This window comes from Epargyreus clarus, unplaced genomic scaffold, assembly GCF_041222505.1.
Source record: "Epargyreus clarus isolate Ecla_fem2 unplaced genomic scaffold, WU_Ecla_fem_2.2 ptg000008l, whole genome shotgun sequence".
Lineage (NCBI taxonomy): Eukaryota > Metazoa > Arthropoda > Insecta > Lepidoptera > Hesperiidae > Epargyreus > Epargyreus clarus.
In genome coordinates this window covers 14,119,301-14,146,871 of record NW_027332216.1, presented here as the reverse complement: position 1 = coordinate 14,146,871, position 27,571 = coordinate 14,119,301, and the positions used below count along the sequence as shown (strand labels likewise).

General features: G+C 35.3%; 1 protein-coding gene and 1 non-coding gene across 3 annotated transcripts in view; both read right to left on the bottom strand.

Annotated features, from left to right (window-relative positions):
- Positions 1-3,904: 3,904 nt before the first annotated feature.
- LOC140744537 (galactokinase) overlaps positions 3,905-27,571 on the bottom strand; it is a 49,119-nt gene continuing 25,452 nt past the window's right edge. For both annotated transcript variants that reach the window (XM_073076168.1, XM_073076169.1), the window contains exons 3-9: positions 26,149-26,332; positions 19,913-20,039; positions 13,261-13,386; positions 11,111-11,292; positions 9,572-9,687; positions 7,325-7,483; positions 3,905-4,038 (exon numbers count right to left, since the gene is read on the bottom strand). In XM_073076168.1, the coding sequence (XP_072932269.1) occupies positions 3,922-4,038; positions 7,325-7,483; positions 9,572-9,687; positions 11,111-11,292; positions 13,261-13,386; positions 19,913-20,039; positions 26,149-26,332 (1,011 nt within the window). In that variant the 3' untranslated portion in view covers positions 3,905-3,921. The remainder of the gene's footprint in view (positions 4,039-7,324; positions 7,484-9,571; positions 9,688-11,110; positions 11,293-13,260; positions 13,387-19,912; positions 20,040-26,148; positions 26,333-27,571) is intronic.
- TRNAV-AAC (transfer RNA valine (anticodon AAC)) lies at positions 24,220-24,292 on the bottom strand. Its single transcript has one exon. It is a non-coding gene; the product is annotated as a tRNA-Val (tRNA).

Here is a 27,571-nt window from a genome sequence, read left to right as displayed (position 1 = left end):
CATGTAAATAAATACTTTATAATTCGACCTGTCATCTTCTTCAGCAATATCCTTACTAATATTATAAATCCGAAAGTAACTCTGTCTGTCTGTCTGTCTGTCTGTCTGGTTGTCTTTTCTTCACGCCTAAACCACTGAACCGATTTTAATGAAATTTTGTAGAAAGACAGTCTAAAACCCGAGAAAGGACATAGGATAGTTTTTATCCCGGAAATCCCACGGGAACTAGGGATGGCGATCTAAGATCGTTTAATCAGGGAATCGATCTTTTGGACCAAAAAGTCGATTATTTTAATCGATATTAGTAAGGATTGAATCGTAAACTATGCATTTAATCAAGTGATGATCTTTAGCAAAGTTGAAGGTACGAATTTTCAGTTTTATGTATGTTAGTATATTATTTTATTTTAAACGCGGGCGAAGCCGCGGGCAAAAACTAGTAGTGTATAATAATAAGTATTTTTTAAGTAGCTTATTAGTAACATCACCGTTATGAATATATTATGTGTAAATAAACCATCGCTGACTTGATTATGTAGATCTGTAGTGATATATTTTGTAGCAGTTAATCGTAGCATGATTCTACGCTTCGTAGCACCGTAGCGCTCTACGTAGTATAATAATAGTATTTGGCCGTAGAACACTTCGTTATTCAACCCAAAATCCACTGCTGTTACAGTATATTATATTGTACTTCAAACTTGCATGTATACTTGAGTATACATTGTACATAGTGTACACTGTACATGAGACATAAATTAATAGTAATGCCAAGTTTTAGACAAGTCAAACAATGACAGAAACTTTGAGGGATCACAAGAACCAATGATTCCCTCGCCTATAATAACAATATACAAAAGAGATCAAAGCATGCGATGCATTGGCGACTCCTCTGGTGCTGCAAATGTCCATTGGCGTTGTTGACTATTTTCCATCAGGTAGCATGTCTGCTTAATCGCTAGGTTAAATAATAAAAAAAAGATAAAGATAAAACTGCAATTTATTCTATTTGATAAATTAAAAAGCATAAAGGTTCCCGCGGATCCAGTTACGCGTTCGTCTCTCGCAATTATGATGACAAATAGCGTTACATTACATTTACTGAGCGTGTGAAACTATGGGGCATCCATTAATTCCGCGAGGTATTGGGGAGATCGAACCAAATCAAATCGAGATGTAAAATTGATTTACGTATTTACAGGAAAATACGAGCGATTTTTATTTTTATTGCCGACATTTATTAATCCGTGTATTATGAATACCTGTAACATATTGAAATATCTCAATTCTGCCTCAATCGGATTAAAATCGGCACATCACACGAATTGAAACAGGAAAACATGAGGAGGTGTTAACATAAATACAAAGTTGTTCAAATATCAATATTGTCATTACATATGGTTGTCAGTTATATAAGGAAGTACCTTTTATGGTGGTTTTTGTGGATACAATGCCTCATAATGCTCATAAACGTGCTGTAACTGTAGCAAAACAGATACAATAACATCATCTAATGTGTAGGAATCAAACAATCTTTTCTCGCGCTTGAAAACCGTAATTGTAACCGAGCAGATACCGTCGATTTCTACCCAAAACTTACCGATTATTTCAAAAATCGACTTTTACCCAAAAATATCGATTATTATCACAGCCGTAACTCGGGACGGATCAGTGAGCCACGAACCCACTATATTTTTTATTTAGTTACAGTAGCTTTGGCGGTTACAAATACTTCTCGCTAGTGTGGACGCGGCTTAATATTGCAAATATCTTACATAAAGCGTAAAAGTGGGTCATTCGATACTTACATGTTCGGAACAAACTCACAAGATAACTTTAATTACTTTTATTTATAACCTTCCTTTTACGACGGAGTTGCAGTTCCGTTGCGTAGTATATTATACTTTAAAACTTTACTCTCATTATTATTAGTTACATTTACATTTATTTAAAACTGTACCGAATAACAAACCAAACTTCTTAAAATAATCTCTACGACTACGTGAAAATGAAGAAATTTTGTGTAGATACCATATCTAATGATGATACTTTTATGTTTAAAAAAATATACAAACAAACAAAGCTTTTTCCGAGGAGGATTAAAATGAATCAAAATTAACCGAGCGCAGTGGATCGTAAAAGGATTGCAACCAATATATTGCAGTTAATAACACAGTTAGTAAGTCTAATGATTATTCAAGCAGAATATTCAGTCACCACAGATTATTAAACGCTATGTTGCACTAAAGATCAAAGTTCTTAGTAAAATGAGTAATTAGTGAATGTCGACGACCTATTATAAGCGTGGGTTGTCATATTATAAAGTTTCCCCGGCTGTGTCCGTGCTTTACCGCCGGATAAATTTACTGCCAACAATTCGTAGTTAATCTACTGTCAAACTTGTGTTAATACTCCCTAGTTATATTTTAATACGAGTTTTAGTTTGAGTTAAACTAATGACAGAGTAACAATTCTCTCAAAGCCTACTTACTTATTGTTCTCTGTAGTCGTACTTACTAATGAATTAATTGTTATCTTCCTTTTGTTTGAGCACGTGACGTTATTGTGCGAAGGTATACCTGGGATAGGGTTTATTTCTTTGTGTTCTTTTGAGCAGTACAGACACAATCGACTTAATACGTCGTGAGGGTATTTGCGTTAATGTGAGAGGGTTTTTCTTAAAATTATAAACGTTCTGTTAAAATCATAAAATAAATCTAATTCATTATTTTGTAAATTTAATTATAAATGCAAAACGAAACTATCCAAACAAATAAGTATGTATGTTGATTTAATTTATGATTAGATAAAAATATTGGAGAGAATATGCAGATTAAGTTTAATGTTTTAATTTAGGATTAAATAAAAAATATTGAAGAGAAAAAACAGAATTTATAATTAAAATACTAAGAGCTCCAAATATAAGTTAAAGGATAATAATGTCTGTGCGAATACAAAATAGAAAACTAGACGAAAAGAAAACGTTGCTTTGACTATTGTGAGATTTTTTACGACACTTTACACTATGCAAATTTAATCCCCTTCTGATCTATTTACAGCATTTCATTGTAATCGGAGATTACTTGTCCCTTACACTCACTATGATATCTGCGATTAAAATAAATCGCTTTACTAAACGTGCTCTTGAAACATTTCCAACGACAGTTCGTTTTTAACTGGAAATTGGATTAGAGAAAATTCGAAGTATAATAATCACTACATACATGAAAAGGTCGCGCAAAATACATACTCGTCCATACGTTTAATCAGACAAGCGTAACATGTTGTCTGACACCAATTATATTGTAATCTTAGCTTTATCGTTGAGACTAATGAGTTTGGCTGTTATTATTCTCAAATGCAAAATAATACAACACTGATTTTATCATTATAAAATGTGCATCGTATTTTGATTTAACCCTTTAATTATATTCCACATTTAATACTAAGTATTATTTGTCTCATATATCTTTAACTCCATCCCAAAGGTTTTTTTTTTATAATATAGGAGTAGCAGACGAGAATGCAGTCCACCTGATGGTAAGGTTAGGCAGAAATAGGTGTGGCGGTGGTGCCGCCGGAGTCGAACCACAAAGTGTTCTACCACCTTCAAAGATGGTTGTCTAGAAGAAATCACTTCTAAGCGATAAGACCACCTTTTTATATGTTGTCTCGTATATTATTTTATGTTTCTTATTGTTGTTGTTGTTCTTATTACGAGTATTTGTAAATGATTTTTTATGATACTGAGACATTTTTATTATGTTGTTATACAAAATTAATTAAAGCTTTTCCCATTGGTCCTATAATAGTTTTAGTTCATTAGTAAACAGAAACCATGCCTAGGGGTCGCAATCGTCGCTATCATTACCATGTGGAACACACGAATTATGAATAACATACATTTAACTTTTGAATAGTTTATTTTAACTTTATAGACCGGGCGCCGTCGCTCGGCTGACAGACGAAAAATGTAGGGTTACCGCTGTATTCTTCCAGAATCTTCTTTTTCACGACTTCTACAGTTTCTTCTTCGACCTGGAAAAAAACACATGTTTCATTAAATGAATTAAATATAGAGTCAAAGATGTTGTGGTTCCTTAGCAGGTATCACATGTTTCAATAAAAATTGTAATACAAAATGGCTTTATTTTTTTGTGTCTTATGCGTCATCAACCAATTAGGGTCCCACTGCTGGGCACGTATCTCCTGCCAGTGTGAGAAGCGTGAAAGGTACAATCGACACCACACCAGATTAAAAAAAAATTAGACCTCAAGCGGGCAAGTCGTCGGTATATTTTCGCTACGCCGTTAGAGATAACCAACAATCGCCTGATTTCTTTATTAAAATACCTAATAAGAAATAATCTAAAAAAGCCGTGGTTGACATAAATTAGGATTGATTACTAATAACGTGCGAAGCCCACTTTATCAAATTGCCTATCAAATTGTTCATTAAAATTTGAAATAAATAAACAACATTAAATTGAGACACATTAAATTGAGAACAACGGCGTAGGGCCGAAACCTATGCAATCGAAGTTCACTAATCCCCTTCGAAATATCAATCTATAGTCTGATTCATAATTAGATGTCCAAAATGTAAACAAAGGTGTTGACCTATCAAGAAAATACGTTAGAAATGGTAGTTTCTTATTTTTGTCGATATTAAAGTAATACAACAATAATAAAATAATAATCTAAATAAATTAAGATTAATTCACATTTTCGAATATTTATATCACCTCAATTTCGTCCCCTACAGTAATCATAATAAAAAATAAAGATTATGGTAGAAAATAGAATTAAAATGTGATAATGGTAACACAATCGGAATCCGAGACATTTCTTGTGCTGTAATTTAAGTTTCGTAACTGATATTATTCATTTTCGTGATTATGATCAACCTCGAATGTTTTCTTGTGTACATAACGCGTTTGTTAAATTGTGTATATTTTTTAAATTTTCGTTTTTTGTTGAGTTTGTTAGAGTTTTTGTTTCTTGTTAATTTTGACAGTGACATTTCTTTGTTTACATTTTGGACACCTAATTATGAATCAGACTATAGGGACGCGTCGCGTGTTTGTACAATGTAAATAGAATATATATGCACATATATTCTATTTACATTATAATATGAGTAGGAATAGGTAATATTATATTAGGAGGACTACGTATAAATAATAACAGTCATTTCTAACATTTTCGAGATTTTTTCTTTGTCTGTTTATCGGTATGTTTAAAATCGCACCAAACCAAAACTAAGTACTTAATTATATTCAATTGATCAATCATCAAAACGTTTAAAGGCTATCTTTACATAACATTTAGATTCTCTTTATTTCATTATTTTTTAACAAAATCAATACTATATTAAAAGTTATTACAAATTAAATTCAAAAGTAATTTTTATAACATTGCAGAGTGCGAAATTTCAGTTTTCTAATAGGTATACTCGATAGATGGTACTGTACAATTGACGTTATATTCTGAATCCACGCGAAAAAAGTCGCAGGCGAGGTCTTATTTCATAAAATCTAATTATACGAGTATCAATTTCAAATTCATTTTCATAAAATCTAATTATATCAATTTCAAATTCATTTTATGTTTACATCGAAGGGTTTCATAATGAAGTTACTACTTCAGAAATAAACATCTGATTTGATTCATTTTAGTCTCGTTTGCGCTTTAGAAATCAAAGTACGTAATTTATTAAATTTTCAACGAAAATGTCATTATTTTGATTTGTTGTTAAATGTTTTAGACTTATTACATAGTAGCTTAGTGGTTAACTTTCCCACTCTAGTTCAAGGTTCCTATTCATCTGAATTTTATCGGTAAAGGAACTGCATGATGCAAAGAAAGCAACATGAATGAAATTTATAATATTAAATGCGAATGTAAGTTTGTTTGTTACAGTTTCTCGCGTAAACTACGTGACCGATTGTCATAATATATACACACGTTGTCATGAGTTCTAAAAAGAACGTAGGGTATATTTTATTCCGAAATAAATAGAGTTTCCGATGCATACATAAATAACTACGCGAGGGAAGCCGCGAGTAAAGGCTTCTAAGGTATACTTCTAAGACACTTATACTTAACGAAGGCACCACAGATATCTTCGGGATAAAGAATCCCGACTTATACTTATTACTTATATATAATTATATAACTTATATAATATTATAAATCCGAAAGTAACTCTGTCTGTCTGTCTGTCTGGTTGTCTCTTCTTAACGCCTAAATCACTGAACCGATTTTAATGAAATTTTGTACAAAGATCGTCTGATACCCAAGCAAGGACATAGGATAGTTTTTATCCTGGAAATCCCACGGAAACTAGGAATCGAGGATCTAAGATCGATTAATCGGAGAATCGATCTTTTGGATGAAAAAAAAAATCTATTATTTTAATCGATATTAGTAATGATTGAATCGTAAACTATGCATTTGATCAAGTGATGATCTTTAGCAAAGTTGATGTTGATGAGCACACGAAGGTTTCCGAGTTGGTATGACTAATTTTCGCCAGATGGCGCCGCTGACGTTCCAATGAAGGTACGAATTTTCAGTTTTATGTATTTATTTTCTTTTAAACGCGGGCGAAGCCGCGGGCAAAAACTAGTCGCTTATAAAGTCATTTATTTTCCGTGAAACTAAAGATAAAGCTTTTTTTTGCTAACCACAAAAACAGCTGTAAATACCTTTTACGAAAGTGGTTTATTTATTTATTTACTAAAGCAGACTTACAAAATAACAACATTATTTTACAACAATACAACTGTAAGCCAGTTTGTCAGCAGTATGTGTACGTTAGTTCTCGGGGTCCTTATTTACATTTACGTACATATTAACTTAGAACTATCTAGTAGTATTAGGTTTTGCATACAATAAGTTAATTAAAGCATTGTTAGTACAACTATCCTTTGCAAACAGAGGTATTGTGCAAACGAAACTAAAGTATACAATGAAACTTAATTAAATTTAGGGTATAACTTTACTTAGGTTGTTTGTATTTTCAATAGATTTTTTTTGTTTGTATATTTGTGTCACTCTATAAATAAGGCTTAACACATTGTTACGTTGTAACTATAAGTTAAATTCTCTCATAGTTTAAAAACAAACAACAAAGTACTATTATTGTCTCAGATACGTGTGAGGATCTCCTCACTTCACTGAGATTCGCCAGAAATCACTTAACTGACAGTTTTTTAGAAAACTCTATCTCCCTTACTTACTCCTTTCCGTCCTCAAAGTTTTCTCAAGACTCTACAATCGCTATAGAAAAAATGGTGATAAATTTCCTACTTTTACTCACCAATGCAACGACGCAACCACCGAACCCGCCGCCCGTCATGCGAGCGCCGTACACCCCTCTCGCAGATCTCAATATGTCGACCAGCCGGTCTAGCTCAGGACACGACACCTCCATCAGGTTGCTGAGAGACACGTGGGATTCGTAGAACAACTCGCCCACCTGAAACCATAGATTAGTAAAGATTACTCACTCCTAACAAGAAAATGTAACCAGTTTTAACAATTGAAATCGTCACATCTATTTTCGTGTTTGAGAAATAAAAAAATGTAGTTTTTAGATTATTTACGAATGAAACGATATTTTTCTGCACTTTTTTTCAATTTCGTGTGCAGAACCACTTAAATGCGCATGTCGGCATTGTTCCGCGTAAATTATGCCATGACAGCCATTAAATTACTGACAGAATTGTCAGCCGTTTACGCCACTTAATGGCTTCCTTCAATTACAAGGCGGTGAGATATCTATACTTATCTGTACCTGAAACAAAGTAATCCTAAACACTCTATCTCTTTTTTATACTATAGGAGTAGCAGACGAGCATGCAATCCACCTGGTAAGTGGAAACTAACGTCCATATACATCTGTAATCAACCCCACATTCCTACCTGAGGTTAGCCACAGATGCGCCGCTACCCCTGAGGACTAAGCTGGAACGCCTCGGAAAAGTCTGTCTCCCTTACCACACCCTTCAAACCACAACACAGTCGCGTTTAACACTGCTGTTATGAGGCAGAAATAGTTGTGGCGGCGGTGCCGCCGGGGTCGAACTCCAAAGGGTTCTACCACCTTCTACCACCTTCAAACTCTCACCATCTATCAAAGATTAAACATAAAGTATGGAAAAGTCATTTTAAAATATTTAATATACATATATAACCTAGTCTAACCAAGATTTTTTTAGCCAGCCATATTTTTAACATAATAAAATTATTATACCTACCTAAAATACGTTTCATCATTTAAACGGATGGGTGAGGGTCGCTTATAATGTGGATCTACTTATTTATAGTAAAATACACTTTATAGTACGAAAAATTGTGTAAAGAAAACATCTTCATTGGACGAAATTGGACGTTGCTTAGCGACTAGCTGTGAGACAACTTGATTATATATATTAACTAGTAGTGCCCGCGGCTTCGCCCGCATTTTAAAGAAATAATATGACATACATAAAACGGAAAATTTGTACCTGCATTGGAATGACAGTGGCGCCATCTGTCGAAAATTGGTCTTACCAACTCCCAAACCCTCGTGGGCTCTTGTACAACAACTTTGCTAAAGATTATCACTTGATCAAATGCATAGTTTCCGATTCTATAACTACTTACGAATTAAAAATTAAATAAAAGAAAACCTTTTCCCACGGACTAAATTGTGAATCTAAACCATTCTCAAGTCCCCTTGAACACACACAGCAAATTTCATCAAAATCAGTCCAGTCGTTTAGGAGGAGTTCAGTAACATACACACGCACATAAGAAATATATATATAAAGATGTGTAAGAAGCAATAAAACATTTTACCTTGAAAATTATTATGAATTAATTATGTAGGTACTAATTTAAGTACTTAGTTACTTACCGTGAATATTTTATTGAAAAAAAAATGCAAATACACAAATTATTTTCAGACAGAGATCAATAATTAATTAAAAGATATTTCTTGAACAAAATTAACAATTATTATTATTCCCGCGCAAAATACAACTCAAACGTCAAAACGCGTTCTTTTCTTTTTTATGCTAACTCATACAATCGTATCCAGCCAGTGACTATAAATGAGACTTATTGTACAAAAATTACTCAACATGAGAATAACTCAAATCAATTCATTAATTACAATAATAATATAATTAAACAATTTGAGTGGATTTCTAACATAATGTATAATAAAAAGGCTTAAAAAAACGAAGCTCATTAGTTAGTTATTAGCTTAGTAGTTATTTCTGCCATTTTGTTTTTCAGAAAACCTTTTACTTTGATACCCGTAGTCATAGGGGTGCATGAAAAATAATGGGTCCGACATCTTGGGGCGTCCACCAAAATAAGTAGTAGGATAGTATACCAGTAAGATAATATATCTATGACCATAATGGATTGAGAGTGACGTCACTAAACGAATGGACTGTCACCCAAATCGGGCGTGCATGCAAAATTTACAAAATTTCAAAATTCAGGTCAAATTTTGACTCTCACATAGGTACATACTATCGAGGCAAGTAAAACGATTTTTATTAATAAAAGTTACCCTATCAAGGTCGTTCAATGGCAGTTTCTTCGCGGCTTCTTCAGTCCGACTGATCTCTTCAATGACATGCTTCGCGCGCTTTAAGACCAACTCGTCGCAGTTCAACTGCTGCAGTTCTGTCAATAGATAACTGCATTACAAAGTTACTCTATTAAAAATCTTACCATTCAGCTGTGAAATTGCTTAAACTAGGTATGTAAATTATTCAATTTCAAGGCGGCGAAGTATCTTTACTGGTCTATGATATTCATGTGCATATTTCATGTATTGTATTATTTTTAATGTGTTAACAAGTAGTGGTTTGTGGTATATACAATTTGTATCTTTTAAGGCGTACAACTATCCCTATCCACGGAAACACTGCCGACAAACTGTTTCACAGTTTTGGCAGACTAATAATATATGTGTGAATGTACCTTATGAGAGAGAATAAAAAAAATAATAGATGAAATTTTCGACATAAAATAATATCGATATTCTTATCAAGGGCGTAAATATGGATATGCTCATAATAATGAACTTAACGCGGCTTTATCCGAATATCGATGATTAAAAACTTTAAAAAATATGCAAATAGGTACATAGATGGACCTTTCTTCGGTGACAAACTTTCAATATGAATTTGATCGCCTACCTATACGTACTATTACATAAAATATTTAATTATGCACAACATTTGATATTGATACCTACATTAGGGTTGATATTAACTCATTCATGATATATTGTTACATTCAGATGATTACAGACGACCCGATTCAGACGAATACAGTCGGACGAGCAAAGGATTCCGGGTTCGATTTCCGGCCAGATCTGAATGATGAGTTTGATATCTATTCCGAGTCTGGGTGTTTGTGTATTCGTCTTTGTGTGTCCATGGAACCCAACCAACAGGGAAACTAGTGCGGGGCGGTGAGTGTAGAAAGCGTCTTTAAAAATATAAAATAAATTAAAAATGAATCTGACACCCATTATCATATTTTTTCTATGTTGACACCGGATGACTTTTGCAGTTTACTTTGCCGTCTAACAAGACACGTAATCTTGACATGAGTTTAACATTTGTTTACTCATCACAAAAAGTGCACAAGGCCACTAAAGAAGCTTTTACTTTCAAATCTTATCTTCGGTTACCGCATGAATAATGATAAAAAATTTTTAAACAAAAAATACAACCGACTTCTATGTCACTACAAAGTAAAAAATAATTCAAATAAATGTTGGTTTAGTACATATTTCTGAAGTCGGCGCTCAATATATTTCGTTGGATAACGATGTAAACAGCGTGTCTAATATGAGCGCCGACTTCAGAAATATGTACTAAACCAACATTTATTTCATTTTCTCCAGAACCCATCGATGGATTCTAACCATATTTAAATGGGACTAATTTCCAGCTCGTCCCTACACAATAAAAAAAGAATTATTAAAATCGGTCCACTAACGGCGGAGTAATTCGTGTACATACATAAAAAAAAAAAAAATACCGGCCGAATTGATAACCACCTCCTTTTTGAAGCCGGTTAAAAATATACTCACTGTTTATGTCATCAGTCTTCGCAGTCCTAAGTGACGGTATACCCAGCGCCTCCGCCGCAGCGAGGCACTGCGCGCGGCGCTGCGGGTACTCGCTGCCCGTCAGCTGGTGCTTCACGTTGGAGTTCACCACTAGGAGTACTGTGCCCTCAGCCTCCAGTGGTATGTGAGTAGCCTCTAGTGACCTGCGGAATTATTGTTATAGTCCGCACCAAACTGCTTGTCATGTAGAGCGTGTGAAATAGCAAAGCACCCGGCACCCTTACGCTGTCCGCTCTCGCCCACGGGTACATAGCGTAGTTAGTATGCCCTTACGTTGCTACGGAATACATGTTTGTAATTGTGCGCAACAACTTCAGAGCAGACTAGCAGTTTGGCGCGGACTATACCATACTCTCATGCATAATAGTGATTCCACGCTCTAAAATATTTCAAGTTGAGATAAACACACGGATTATAATAACAGTGATAGCCGATTATGAAAATCATCTTCTTACATTAAAGATATATTAAAAAATAACGTTTTTTTCGAATACAAAAGTAGTAAACGAGCACGCAGTCCGCAGGAGGGTAAATGGCTACTACCGCTCACGGAAATCAGTAATCAAACCCAGATAAGGTTAAAGTCCTAGCAGAAGTTGACTACAGATGCGTCGCTCCCCTTGAGCACTAAGTTAAATCTCGGATAATTGTGCCTTCCTAAGCTTCGAAGCGGATCAGGACTGCTATTATTAAGCAGAACTGGGTGTGCCCAAAGCAGAACGTTGGTGGGTCCACAACGAACCGAAAATTGTTCCACCTTCACTGATACTATGAACCAAAAATTGTTCCACCTTCACTGATACTATGAACCAAAAATTGTTCCACCTTCACTGATACTATGAACCAAAAATTGTTCCACCTTCACTGATACTATGAACCAAAAATTGTTCCACCTTCACTGATACTATGAAACAAAAATTGTTCCACCTTCACTGATACTATGAACCAAAAATTGTTCCACCTTCACTGATACTATGAAACAAAAATTGTTCCACCTTCACTGATACTATGAACCAAAAATTGTTCCACCTTCACTGATACTATGAAACAAAAATTGTTCCACCTTCACTGATACTATGAACCAAAAATCTACCCAACCAAATAACAGATTTTTTAACTACTTAACATAGGCGTGGATACTTAAAGCCCCGCTTATTCCCTTATACATAACAAAGTAGAAGTAGTTTAAACATAAAGTAGTCAAGATTATCCCATAATAGCACTATTAAATCCATTAACGGTGACAAACAGCGCATACAGGGCGGATCGTGTTTGCTGAAGAATAAAGCAGAATCACACGTGCAGTAAGTCACACTGCACCCAGAATAAACGGCGGCACGTTTAATTAATTGGATACACGTGGAAAACTACCGACTGAAGACACTTGGCTTAAGTCTTAGTGTTTATCATACGTGTATCGATCGATATATCCAATGTCTTTCCTGGTAAAAAACGAAAATATAACAATTTCTGTCTACTATTGTCTGTCTGTCTGTGTATTTAATCTTTAGTAGCAAACGTTGGATAGATTGATTATTGATAACTACCGCTATATAATACCTAGTATTATGTTAATATTACAAAACCAGGTGTAAAGCCGCCCGCATACAAATAGTTACCTGATGAAGTTTCCGATTCCATAATTGAAAGCCTCAACGTATTTCAAACTAAACCTTCACACGCACACGTTCTCAATATACTTCAAAGGAAAACATCCTGACGCTCAATTCGAAACTCAGCCGTGCGTTTAAGACGGAAGAACGGAAGGCACGCGGAATTCCGAATCCAAATTCGTGATAAGGTAACCCGATCAGGAAGCCGTAAGTAAACGGGCACGCTAAGGTATCTTCACTAGATACAGGATTAGATAACGTTTAAAATATTGTATATACGATCCTTATTAATAATAAATCCGTCCAATGGTTGACTAACAATCGTCTCAAAGACGCAGTGGGTGGTTTTTGTGTGTGTTCACGGTACGAATAAAGTCTTACCCCACAGTAAGATATAATTATGTTACAATTGTAAACAACATAATCTAAATTTGGACGAATAAAAACGATAAATATTATATTTTTTGTCTTGTTCAATTGAAGAGACTGGCAACGTACCTGCAATCAATGAGCAAGGCGTGTCCTTTCTTAGCCATAGTGACGATATACTGGTCCATGATGCCACACGGCATCCCCGGGAACTCATGTTCCGCTTTCTGGCACAACTGGGCTTTCTTTACTGGCCTGAAAATAAGTGTACAACTGAACATTAAGCACCCTTACTACATTACGCTTTTTTAACTATAGAAGTGACAAAGGAATATGGACTCCTCCTTATGGTAAGTGGCTACTGCCGTCCGTAGACATCTGTAATCTACTCCGGATAAGAATCCCACCTTTTTTTATTTTTATTTTTTGTTTTCGAGGGGGAAACCTTCAAAAGGTACCCGACAACGTGGGAGCGTGCGACCAAAGGAACGCAACCGGAGTCCTCTTAGCGCGTTGCCCCGTCGGGCTCCGCCCAGGTGAGCTTGACGCTCGCCACACCATCTGGTGCGTACGACGGTATGCGACCACACATAACGTTGTCCTTCCCGGGGCCGTTGGCCGTGCGGTTCGAGCTCCCACTCTTGCCGCCCGCAACCCCGGAAGCCCCCTATTAGTCGCCTTTTAGGCGACTAAAACGGTATCCCGTAGCCCTATTCTAGTCCCGGAACTACAGGGACAGATAATAATCCCACCTAAGGTTGGCAACAGATGCGTTGCGACTCCTGAGAACTACGTTAGCACGCCACATAAGTGTACCTCCCTTGCCAGTCAAGTCAATCAAGTCGAACCAGAACGCAGCACAGCCTAACACTGTTTTTAATTTTAAAATAGGCGTGGCAACGGCGCCTTCTGAGTAGAATGAAGGGTACAACTACCTTCATCTCATCTTTATGAATAAACTCACTTTATATTATTTTTACCCGACTGCCAAGGAAGGGTTATGTTTTTCGCGCGTATCTTGTATGTTTGTCTTTCTTTATTTGATCCGATCTAACAAACGGCTGGATGAATTTCAACAGTTAAAGTGTCATTATATTTGTCTCAATGACCCGAGTGTCCTTAGATAGGTGTTAGTAAAAAAAAATCAAAATGGCGGATTTTTGGCGCGAAATAGTAACACATTTAAAAAAAAAAGTTAACCGAACCTATCGAGTAGGGTATCAAATGAAAGGAAATTAAACGGAGATTAGAAAAACATATTTGTATATATATAAAACAGTAAGGTGACTGACTGACTGACTAACTAAATGACTTTTTCATTTTTCAGAAATCAACGTACAGCCTAAACCAAGGACTTTACAGTTCTGAAATTTTGCACACAGGTTCTCTATATAGCTTGAATAAGTACTAAGAAAGGCCTTTTGGAAATTCTACCCTTAAGAGGGTAAAATAGGGGAAAACAGTTTTTTTGAAATCCTTTAATTTTTAAGCAACTACTATAAAATTTTGTATTTGGCTCTCTGGATAGGAACAAGGACGCACTTATTTATCCCCCTCCGAAAAATCAACCCCGTAGAGCAGGGGTTCCCAAAGTGTGCGCCGCGGCGCCCTGGTGCGCCGTAGAAAGTAAAGAGGGGCGCCGTGAGTCGATCCTCTAATTATTGGACACCACAAATATTAGCGTTTTGGTCATCGATGCAAAATGAATATCCAAATTTAACATCCAAAGCATTAAAAAATTTCATTCCGTTTGCAACATCATATCTATGTGAAGCTGGGTTTTCAGATGTAGCTGTGATAAAGAACAAATATCGGATCAATGTGGAGCAAGAAATGAGAATAGCAGTGTCAAGTGATATTCCCCGCTTTGAAAAACTGCGCGGAGATCACTAAGCTCACCCTTCACATTGATTTGACTGAATAAATAACGTATTTAATTTTTGTTTTTTCTCAAGTCTTTCTTCTTGTTTTCCGTTTAAATTATTTTATAATAACGTATTGTACAATTTCATATTGTGGTGTTTTAAATTCGTTCGACCAACCTAAGGTAACTACTATTATTGTAGTTACCTATTTCTTTCGACTGTCTTCTTCAAATAGTTAGCTAGGACAGGGCACAGGGCGCCGTGAAAGAATATTAAACTTGTAACTGCGCCGCGGGTTACAAAAGATTGGGAACCCCTGCCGTAGAGGGTAAAATAAGGGTTAAAAGTTAATTTGAACTATCGTCAATTTTGAAGCAAACACTATGACATTTTGTATCAAGCTTGTTGGATAAAAATAATAAAATCCTACCTCTAACGAGGTAAAATAATGACCCAAACTTTGATTTACTGAAGTTATATATTTTATAGACCGTAAATGGTGAATTTTTTCGCGAAATAGTAACACGTTTTAAAAAAGTTAACCAAACCTATCGAGTAGGGTGTCAAAATAAAGGAAATTAAGAGGAGATTACACATACATTATATAATATATCTTATATATAAAATTCTCGTGTTAGTTACCGTACTCCTCCGAAACGGCTTCACCGATTTTCACCAAATTTTATATACATATTCAGTAGGTCTGAGAATCGGCCACTATCTATTTTTTTTACACCTAAGTGATAAGGGTTGTTCATCCTTAACATTTTGCTATTTATATGGCAACACAACGTTTGCCGGGTCAGCTAGTACATATATACTCGTATATACACATCGAGATGACTGTCTGACTAAATGAGAAAGTTGATGTGCCAATCAACGCAAAGGGAAACCGCTGAACTTAAGCGTGCTGGAATTTTACACATAGGTTCTTTATATAGCGTAAATGAACACTAGTACGAGGATAAAATAAAATAGGATAATATTGTTTGAACATTTTTTGTTTTTGAAGCAGACACCTACTATGAAACTTTGTATTTGGCTTTCTGGATAAAAATAATGAAATGCCTATTTCACTGCCTTTGGAAAATCTACTTCAGCCTTTTTGGTGCAGTCGGGTTTTTGATTTTTTAAATTAATTACTTGTTTTATAACACAATTACCTATGTAGCACGCGTATTTATTATCTGCAACCGATTTCAGTACATTTAAAAAAGGTTACGAATTTTTAAAACCTGTATTTTAGTCCGCAAGGGAAAACCTAAACTTAGATTTAGTAGTACTTAGATTAGTCTCGTCGACACCTCGATCCATTAAATTGGGTCGAAGTATTAGATTACAGCAACGTAATTTTCATACTTATTACATACTGAAACGTATACGCTCTATAACGATATACATTAATTATATTATTAGATAATTTATATTACATAGTAGGATTATAATGATACATAAGAACAATTATAGCTGAAAATATACAAATTATTTCTAATTTACAATATATACAATTAGATGTAAAAAAGATAATATCTCACGTAAAATAAACCATCATATATTCGTTTAGAATCATATGAAGGAAACATAGAAAGAAAACATTTATTTCGATACACATCCTACGTAACTATTACAAGATAATAACTAAATTACACAAAAGAAAAACAGATCTAAAGAATAATATAATAATAATAACAAACATTTCACAACCATCGCTGACACACGGTTCTGGATTCGATCCTGGATAGAACAGATAGGTACCTAAATGATAAATTTATATTTCGTTTCTGGTTCTGAGTGTTTGTGTATTCGTCTGTGTGTGTACATGGTGCCCACAACACAAAAACCTAGTGTGGGTCTTTGAGTATAGAAAGCTTTATAATATTCAAGTGACAAAGCGGAACATATTATTTAAGTAAGTATATGTCATGCTGTCATAAATGCCGGAAAGTACCCAGTTTTACCCATAGATATATTATCCTACTGACATATATCTATGGTTTTACCTATCGTGCAAAAATGACAGACTAGTGCAAAATAGACATACTTCAAAATTATTTGAACACCCACATGGCGGTGTGGTCATCATACCGGTCTAAGGCGCAGAGGGTTCCGGATTCGATCCCTGGCCAGACGGATTTCTAAATGATGAGCTTAGGTTTCTGGGTCTGGGTGTTTGTGTATTTGTCTATGAATGTGTCCATAGCACCATATAGACGGAATTTTAATGTGGGGCTGTGAGTGTAGAAAGCATTTATTTATTAATTTATTCGTATAGACTTATTTTAGTCTTTACCCAATTTGTATGGACTGTATATTATTATAGTGAATAAAAATATTGCTCACTGAGTGAAAAGCGACGTCAATTCTAAGTTAAGAACGCTGCCAATAAGCATATGCTCATTATGCTCATTTCATTACCCTAGGAGCGTTCAGAAATCCGTTTATCGTAACTGTTTAATTCGTGAAATAAGATTGTATAAATGTCTAGTTTATTTTTAACACTGAGGGCGATTTTTATGGTTCCGTACCCAAAGGGTAAAAACGGAACCCTATTAGCAGGTCTCCGCTGTCTGTCTGTCTGTCACAGGGCACTATTGTACGCTAGCCGTAATATACACTTTTACATAGTATTTATAACAGTACCTATAAAAAGGATTACTAAAAATAACTATTCTTGAAAATAAATGGGGGTCGGCACCTTCGATCACTAATAAAAACTATTAGTGATCGAAGGTCGGCACACAAGAAACCGCAACTTTTCGGCGCCGACTTCAAAAATGTGTACTAAACCAACATATATTTCAATTATTTTTTACTTTGTAGTGACATAGAAGTCGTTTGTATTTTTTTGTTAAAAATTTTTTTTCACCCTTTTTAGTGATGACATACTACCATTTATATTAATACAATATAAAATTGTGTAAACGTGATCATGAATGAAGGTAAGGTCTGAGTTTACATTGATTGGAACCGCCCGCTCGCAGGGCGCTGCAGCGCCCTGCTCACTTAGCTTTATATTGTGTTATATGTTCCAACCTAACCTAACTAAATAGTCAATGATGAACTGGATTTGCAATTTCATTAGAACCTACACCAAATATCTTCAAACACAACTCAATTATTCCCATCGGTTGAGGAGTTACATATTTTGTCTTCGAGCCACATTATCAGACCCTTAAATAGTCAATGATGAACTGGCTTTGTAATTTCATTAGAACCTACACTAAATATCTTCAAACACAACTCAGTTATTCCCATCGGTTGAGGAGTTACATATTTTGCCTCCGAGCCACATTATCAGACCCTTAAATAGTCAATGATAAACTGGTTTTGCAATTTCATTAGAATTTCATTTGAAGGTGGTAGAACCCTTTGTGGTTCGACTCCGGCGGCACCACCGCCACACTTATTATTGCCTAATAACAGCAGTGTTAGGCGCTGCTGTGTTCCGTTTTGAAGGGTGTGGTAAGGGAGACAGACTTTTCCGAGGCGTACCAACTTAGTCCTCAGGGGTAGCGGCGCGTCTGTGGCCGACCTCAGGTAGGAATATCTTATCCTATCTGGGGTGGATTACAGATGTCATTGGGGGACAGTAGCCACTTACCATCAGGTGGACTGCATGCTCGTCTGCTACTCCAATACTGTAAAAAAAAAAACCTACACCAAATATCTTCAATCAAAACTCAATTATACCCATCGGTTAAGGAGTTACATATTTTGTCTCCAGAACCCACTCTGATCCTCATCATATTTAAATGAGACCTACTTTTAATGGGTGGAGGAGATCTCTTTTTCTCCAGAACCCATCGATGGATCCTAACCATATTTAATGGGACCAACTTCCAGCTCGTTTCTATACAATAAAAAAAGATAGAGACAAAAAATATCCAAATTTTGCACTGAACAACTTTTTTTTCAAACTGTTTTTTTTCGCTTTTTTACCATTAATGCTTGCACTTCACTATTCTTTGTCATAATAATTGTATTTATACGCAATAGAAAAATGTTCCTATTATTTGTAACTAGCGGCTTCCGCTCCTTTTCCTTTCCTTTTCTCCAGAGCATCCACACCTCATACACACAAGTTGCAAACAGACGTTTTTAAAAAATCAGTTCCAACTTCTTTTATTAAATTTGATTTTTTATTTTTATTTGCATTTCTTTTCTTTCCACTTAGCACGCACGCCATTCCACACCCTTTTATTTTTATATATATACCCTATATATTTTCTTGCTGCGGGACTGTATGTCCCTGACAACAAAATATAGTACTCATAGTAGGTTCTACGCTCTTAAAAATTCTTTCATACAAACAATATAAATTTAACCTATTTCCAATATTGAGAATACTAAGCTTCTCAATAAACTATGTAATCTGTCGTCTCCTCGAAATTACAATCCCCACTGTCAAGCACGACGAACTTTGGGACTTGTGACAAAAATAACGATTCATCTCTTCGAAAGTTATTTGTTTCAATAAAAGTTAATAGCAAGTGTTTCCAAGGGTCTAAATCGGTAATTTTAAATGTTTATTGTTATTTGACATTGTCTAGTAACCTTTTTTATACAGGTTTTTGTAAATAAAAGTTTATGCCCACGATTGCCCACGACTTTTAAAGTCCGCGTCAGTTTTTAAGTAAAACTATCAAGTATTAAACAATGTATTGTACGCAAGGACGTCGCTAAGGGGCCACAAAGGCTTTGCAAATAGATAAAAGTTTTCTCAAAACACAAACAGAAGATTCACAGTTTATATTTAAAGTCTCCTTTTTGTCATAGAAATCTCAGGAAACATAAAGCAGAGTGTGTATAGTACCTATGTATACAACTCGGACGTGAATAAATCGAATTATACATTAAGTTTAATGCGATCCTTCACTTATCCTTAGATTCTAATGGCTTTAGATTCAAATCCTTACTCCACGCGTGTCCCGGTGAGTTCTTCCAGGAATGTGAACGTTGCCACCTCCAGAGCAGCACTGCTGGAGACACCACCGCCGATTGGCACGTCAGAAACTACCACCGCGTCGAAACCTTTTACATCACCTATAACAAAAAAAGTGTGTGTGTGTCAGCTACGACGCACGATTGGAGTTTACTCCTTACGAATGATAATTATGATATATATCGAATAGAAAAAAGGGTAGGTAAATGAACGCATCTGCTAAAATGATAAGAGAAACAAACATATATCTGTAATTATTCGGATTATTTATATTACTTCAATAATGCGTATTACATAAAGTATGTTACAAAATAATATAAAATAGCGCCATCTAGTGGCAAGTTTTATAAATTGTAAGTTTGCAAGTTTATCAATCTATGTATTTTGGTTCCAAATATTATAATGGTAACTTAATATAATTGTTTATATTAAAGTAAATTTTAATATAATATAATTATTTATGTTTAAAACAATGTTAAACGTTTTATAACTTAAAACTTAATAATTATAATTTCTTTGCCATCTATAAAATATCCTTGTTGCAATTTACGGATGAAATTTATATGAGACTCAATAAACATGTTATTATATGTAATTTGGATTGTTTCTGAATGTTTTATAATTCTAGAATTCATTTAAAACGTATTGCTAATTTTATATAACTTATTTTGAACATAATTCATTAGCAATAATTCTGTAATAAATATTAAATAATACTGTTTTGATTTAGCCCGTTTATCGTTGATAGATGGTGCTGATCAATAATGCATCCATTTTTATAAGTTAAATTAATATATCAGTAACTTACAAAAGCCTCTTTATGTTAAAAACTTATTTTGCTAATATTATATCTTATTCAATTGCTTACTGATTTTATATGTTACTCTTCTTTAAAAACGTTCATAAAAGATTGTTAATCATATTATGGCGCCAATGTTCATATTTTTCACAGTGTTTATAAATGATCAAACCTATAACTTAATTTATGCAAAAATGTAAACAAATTAGTTAATGACGTTTTAATGTTTTATATATTGCTAATTATTTTTATTGTAATAATTACTTTCATATGGGATTTGAACTTACTGTATTTTAAATTAATAAAAGCACTCTTGATTCATATTTTGGTTACCGTTACGCCTCAACTTTTCGTGTTACACTTGATTTTACTCCTCATAAAATTTCCGTACCGGGCCTTATAACTCAAATCGTTTCTTAAGGAGTAAACTCCAATAAACTCCAAAAACATAATTACTTTAATACTACATGTGTCCTATCCTGCATAACTTGCTTATCTAACTTCGCTCACACTATCCTTTCTTCGCTTGTCTTTTATTTTTCATGCATAGGTTGTCTGGAAGAAATCGCTATTTCGCGATAAGACCGCCTATTGCATACTGCTTGACCTGTGCATGTATGTTTAATTTTATTTTTATTTTATTGTATTTTGGACACAGACAGTCATGTATTACATTACAACATCTTAAGCTAACTTAATATATGTTATTCTAGACTTCGAGTGCCAACAATTTGTGTATTAAAAATACATTAGACAAGTTTTTAAGACATTGAATTGTATCTCAAGGTACCTACATTTTAGTGTGTTTTAGTAGTTACATATTATAAGGTTAATACCTTATATTAATACCTTACGTTTTTAAAAAAGGGATTGATTAGATTTTACTTTAAATTTACAAGGTTTTAAATACTGAATTGTGTCTCAAGGTACATTATATTATGTTTTAGTAGTTACATATTACAAGGTATTATACATTTTTTCAAATAAGGATTGATTAACTTTTACTTTAAATTTAGAGATAGATTGACAAAAAGGATCAATATGACCAATATGTTCATTGTAGGCAGCCAAGCAACGATTGAAAAATGAGTTAGAGTACTTTTTGACGGTACTTTTAAGCTGATCATTTCCAAAAGGTCAGGGGAATCGATAAAGTTATTTAAAATTTTATACAAAAACATATAGTCTCGCTGTTGCCGTCGAAGATTCAGGGTTAAAATTTCGTGTTTTTTTAATGAACCACCATACGATAGATTATCGGACCCGACTCTGTACTCTAAAATTCTTAAAAATGTTTTTTGAATTCTTTCAATTCTATTGATGTGACATGCATGGTAAGGACTCCAGATCACAGAGCCGAAGTCCAATATAGATCGTACCAGCGAAAAATATAAAGTTTTATAGGTAAGTGTGCTTTTAAAAGGCTTGTATGTTCTAAGTAGAAAGCCCAGTTGACGATTCGCTCGTTGAATCATATTATCGTAGTGGTTCTTGAAAGTTAATTTAGAGTCCAAAATAATACCTAAATAATACCTAAAAATAAATGTGTATTGCTTATTGTCTAAATTCAACTGCAAGTGTGCAATAAAGAGTATTATATCCATCTATCTATGACGTCTCTTCTTTCTCAAATCCATATGGAGCAGTAGGTATACCAAACCTCCCGCTTTGGGAAGGCCGGGAGCGAAGCATGCAAAGATATGAGACGTTTTTGGAATAAATTTTATTTATTTTATACGGACCTATTTACAATGACACACAATTAAATAATTTTCTTATACAGTTGACGGTTCGATCGAAACTCGACCTCATCTAATAATATTCAGCAAGAAACCCGATTGTCTTTATTTCATTATCTTTGTCCTTACATTTGGAAAACCAAGAAGTCCTATATCAAGCTAAACTTACTATAGAGCGAAAAAAACTGTAATACGGTTTTTACCAGCGTGACAACCGCTGCTGTATTATGGTTTGATGGGTGTGTGTGGTAAGGGCATAATTATACTAGTATTTTTACGTGGCATCCCAGCTCTCAGGGGTAACGGCGCATCTATTGTCAAACTCAGATGGGAATCTGGTTTTGTCTGGGGTTGCAGTTACTTAACACCAGGCGGACTACATGCTTGTCTGCTAGTTATTATATACTATATAATCGCAGCATCCTTTCGGTGACTGTCGCTGCCTGTCATCAGCTTACAACGAATGTCATGCGACGGTAGTCGACAAATCCCTCGTGTACCACACTATGCCTCGTTAGTTAAGTAACCGTAGGCGACAACCATGTTGACCCTTTACTTATAAGCCGCCTACTACGTAACCCTGGGTGACACGCCGACTAGGTTACGCTATCGAGTTACGAATTATTTTTTGTTAATAATATTTGACAAGACTTCTAAATTAGTTGGCGGTCAAATGGTCGCTATTAAATATCATACGAGTATATAATATAGGTAAATGTAAATGTTTTCGCCGTAGCTTTAACGATAACTTACTGTTATAATTAATAATACGAAAGTCAAGACTATTACTTTGATATATTATGATATATACTATTAGTATGATATGTTGGTGTAAAAGTCTAACAGAACTTTTTAACACGCTTTTATTAGCTTGGGTTGTATGTATGTATGTAACAGAGTAACGGAATCTTTGAATCCGATTTCTATCCACTTTGAACGTTCAGTTTAATTCAAAATTTTGAAGAATTAACAAAAACCGATGACAATACACGATTTTAATAATTTTGTACTATTGTCCTTATCAACATACTCAGGATTAACGATTTTGGAGGCGAGGGAAAGCGCCTTAGAGAAAGTTCACGCAAAGTTGAAAAAAGATGTTCTGAAACATATCTATAATGCCATCTTGTAGAATGATTTTTAGGATTCCGTACGCAAAGGGTAAAACGAAACCCCCGCTGTCTGTTCGTGAGTCACAGGGCTTTATCTCTTAAACCGTAATAGATAGACACTTAATTTAATAATCATAAATAGATTCTTTTAATAGCGGGTTTATGTTCACTTTTTATCACGAATGGATAGAAGTGAAATATCAGGGTACTGTCAAACATTTGAATGTTAAAAAGCCAAAAGCATCTTATTCAGAGGGATCTAAAATTGGCACCAAATTCCGACATACAAATTCGAATTTACGGGCTCTTTTCTAACACTTTTTACTCTGAATTAAATTATAATTTTAATAACTTAAATTTTATTATAATTTTATTTCGAGGCGATTCATTATGATTGATTCATTTATTTTGTAGTTTTAGTGCGATTAGCAATAAAAGCATGCTTTCTTAGTTGTTCTTTTTATTGAAACAGGTTAATGTTATTAATAAATAATTTATTGTAAATTTGATACCAGAAGTTACGTGTGTTTTTTTTTTTAACACACAAATTAATATGAAAACTAATATTATAAAAACAAAAAGTGGAAGAAACGCCTAAACATAGCAAAATTGGACAACCTACGTGATAGATGGCCTCCAGGGAGAATCGAACTCCCGACCCATGGCTTGTTAGACCATTGCTCTATCCTCTGAGCTATGGAGGCTGTTGCTTTAAATCTCGAAAACTCCTATTGGTTGTAAACAATAGCTACAGCGCATGCGCGAATCTGCGCAGGGTGGCCCTTAAGGCCTATTTTCTAGGCGGATTTGTCATGCGGTCGGCATGCGTACCACTGGCATCCTATCGTTTCATAGATAATTCTCTAAATAATTGTATCTTAAATTGATACTTAAATAGTATAACGGGTTTATGACCGCGTACATGTCTGCACGCTTGATTTTGCTGCAGTCTTTTCGCGACCCATGAGCATATATTACGCATTACAGGAAATATCTATGAAACGATCGGATGTGTGATCGTCTCACCTGCACGCATGATTTATCTGCAGTCTTTTCGCGACCCACGTGTAGTGCTCATAACTAGAAAAATATCTAACCGTCATGCAAATAAGCATCAGAGTTATGTGAAAATGACTGTCATTTTTAAAATTACATTTTAATTAAATATTTTATAACGTAGATTAGATATTTTACTCAATACTTAATATATTTTTCTTAATTATTAAATATTCAATACTTCTTAATTATTCAATACTTAATATTTTTAAAATAACTGCCATATTCTAAATAATATAGAAAATCAATGTTTAGGGTTCCGTACCCAAAAGGGTATGAATATAACCCAATTACTAAGCCTCCATTATCTGTCCATCTGTCTGTCTGTCACAGGGATCTATCCCTTGAACGAATTGAAGATAGACATTTGATTTTTTTACATTTTTCTATTGCTATGACCGATATTAACTAAAACAACAAATACTAAAAATAATTAAAAATAAAAGGGTACCCCCATACAAAAGACTGGTAGGTACTTTTTTGGTACTAACAATTGAACAATAGGAAAACAGTTTACATTTGTGTTTTATAATACTTTGAATGTATTCCTTAATAAAATAGACCTAAAATATTCATAACTAGTGTTACCATGCAATATTGGTCGTACCAACTCCGAAACCTTCGTGGGCTCATGCTCAACAACTTTGCTAAAGATCATCGCACAATCAAATGCATAGTTTACGGCTCTATAAAGGACATACAGACAAACATTCATATATATATATATATATATATATATATATATATGAAAATTAAAAAAAAATTGTACGGAACCATCCGTGGGCAAGTTCGACTCCTAACAAATGATTAATATTTTTTTCACCCTGTGCTATAAAGCGTACTTCCTACCCTCACCCCTTACTTTTACAAATAGGTCGTGAGGAGATTGGCGTATCGATGACCTCTTTCCCCGGAAAAATTCTGAAGGAGGTAAATACACCCATATTATGAATATTATTACAAAATATAACGCAACTCTAATATTTATACTGGAAGCGTGAGATTCGGTTTTGACGGAACCCTCGCGCCACACTGAACACGGGGTGTAACAGTATTTTTTATCCCGAACATTATATACAAACAATACTACTTACACAACGCGGAAAAATTAAAGCTTTATATTAGTACTTAACTAAATAATATCTTCTTTGTACATAGAAGCTTCTTTATAACATTGAATTCTTTAATAATTTGTTAATAGCTGTTTAGCATGCTCGTTTAGCATGGAGTCTATGTGATGACCATTGCCGCCCATAGATCAACCCCAGGTAAAATTGGACTTTTACCTGAAGTCTGAATCGGATATGAATGAATACAGATGCATGATTAGGTTTACCTCTAAAGATTAAGCTGGAATGCCTCTGGAGTGGTCATTTCCTTACTACAACCTTCGAACCAAAACAGCAGCCCTTTAAACTGCTATGATGAGGAAAAATACGTGTGGCGGTGGTATGTTCAGAGTTGACCACTCCGCCACGCGGGTACCAAATTAAAAATTTCTTACCAGGAAATAAAGCCACAACCCCCTTCACATAATTAGCCCAGGGCGGTGATCCTGGCTCCAGGGTTGTTTTCAGAGGGGAAGGGAACGATGCCCGCAACTCTTCTCCACTGGCGAGTACTGATACCACCGAGCAGTCATCTGTCCCGTTGTACGCTCCCACCACCACTGTCAAGAAAGGTAGCGCCTGTTGAAAAAACCACGACATTTTAAAATTCGGTTGTAGACGACACGCGTGGCGCAGCGGGCACCATACCGCTCTAACATGCAAAGTGTTCTAATTCGATCCCCGGCCAGACAAACATCTGAAAATTCTGAAATGATGAATTTGGATCTCTTGTCTCGGTCCAGGTGATTATGTATTTGTCTTTGTGTGATGTGTGGCACACACGAGAAAGTGGAAATTCTAATGTGTGCGTATAAGCGTAGTAACTATTTATTAATCTGTGTCTTAAATTAACAAAAATATTTCTTAATTGCAAATGTATAAGTTAATTGATCAAAATCCTGTGGCATTACATTATTGCCAAGATATTACTGTAATAAAAATAGGTATTTCCTTTTCAACCTACTACTTAATATTACTGTAGATTATGGGTTTTCAAATAAAACTCCAACTTGAATCTTCAGTTCTTTTCTTCTTGTTTTTATTCCGAGGCGTACACACTTTTCCATACAAAAAGGCGAGCTTAAGTACTTATTTTGGGTACCGCAACAGGCGCAGGCTCAGTCAGCAACCGCGTCCTATTGCCGTCCCTTTCTAACATAGCCTGTCTTACTCTTACAATTCTATGCTTACACTCTATTGCTATCCTACTCTTACATATCTATTCTTATTACGTAGGACTTATATCTATTGCAATAAAATGTCTTATTTACATAGTCTTAATTACATACACAAGTTACATTAATCAACATTTACATTTAAATTCTTAGGCCGTTGTCGTCCGTAATATTCTCCCCCCGGCGTAGATTCTTCGAAGCCTCCTCCATCTGAAGGACGGCAAGCTTCGTCGCTGGCCTCTGGAACACACCTCCCTTTGTGCGGACGTCTGCAGACCGGACGATGCCATCAGGTCCCGGGTGAACTCGCTCGACGACTCCTCTCGGCCAGGTATTGCGGGGTAAGGCGTAGTCGACCACAATTACGAGATCGCCTTCCCGCAGTTGTGACGCCTGTGCGTTGGACGGCCCCCGCGGAATGAGCGTAGGCAGGTACTCTCGCAGCCATCGCTGCCAGAACTGGTCCGCCAGTGCCTGCGCCCTTCTCCACGTGCTGCGGTCCGCCTCGGTGCATGGCCCCGTCCGCGGTAGCCCCGTCGATGAGCCGATGAGGAAGTGATTCGGCGTTAGTGCTTCCTCGTCCTCGGGGTCCACGGAGACGTGCGTGAGCGGTCGCGCGTTCACGCTGTACTCGGCCTCGGTG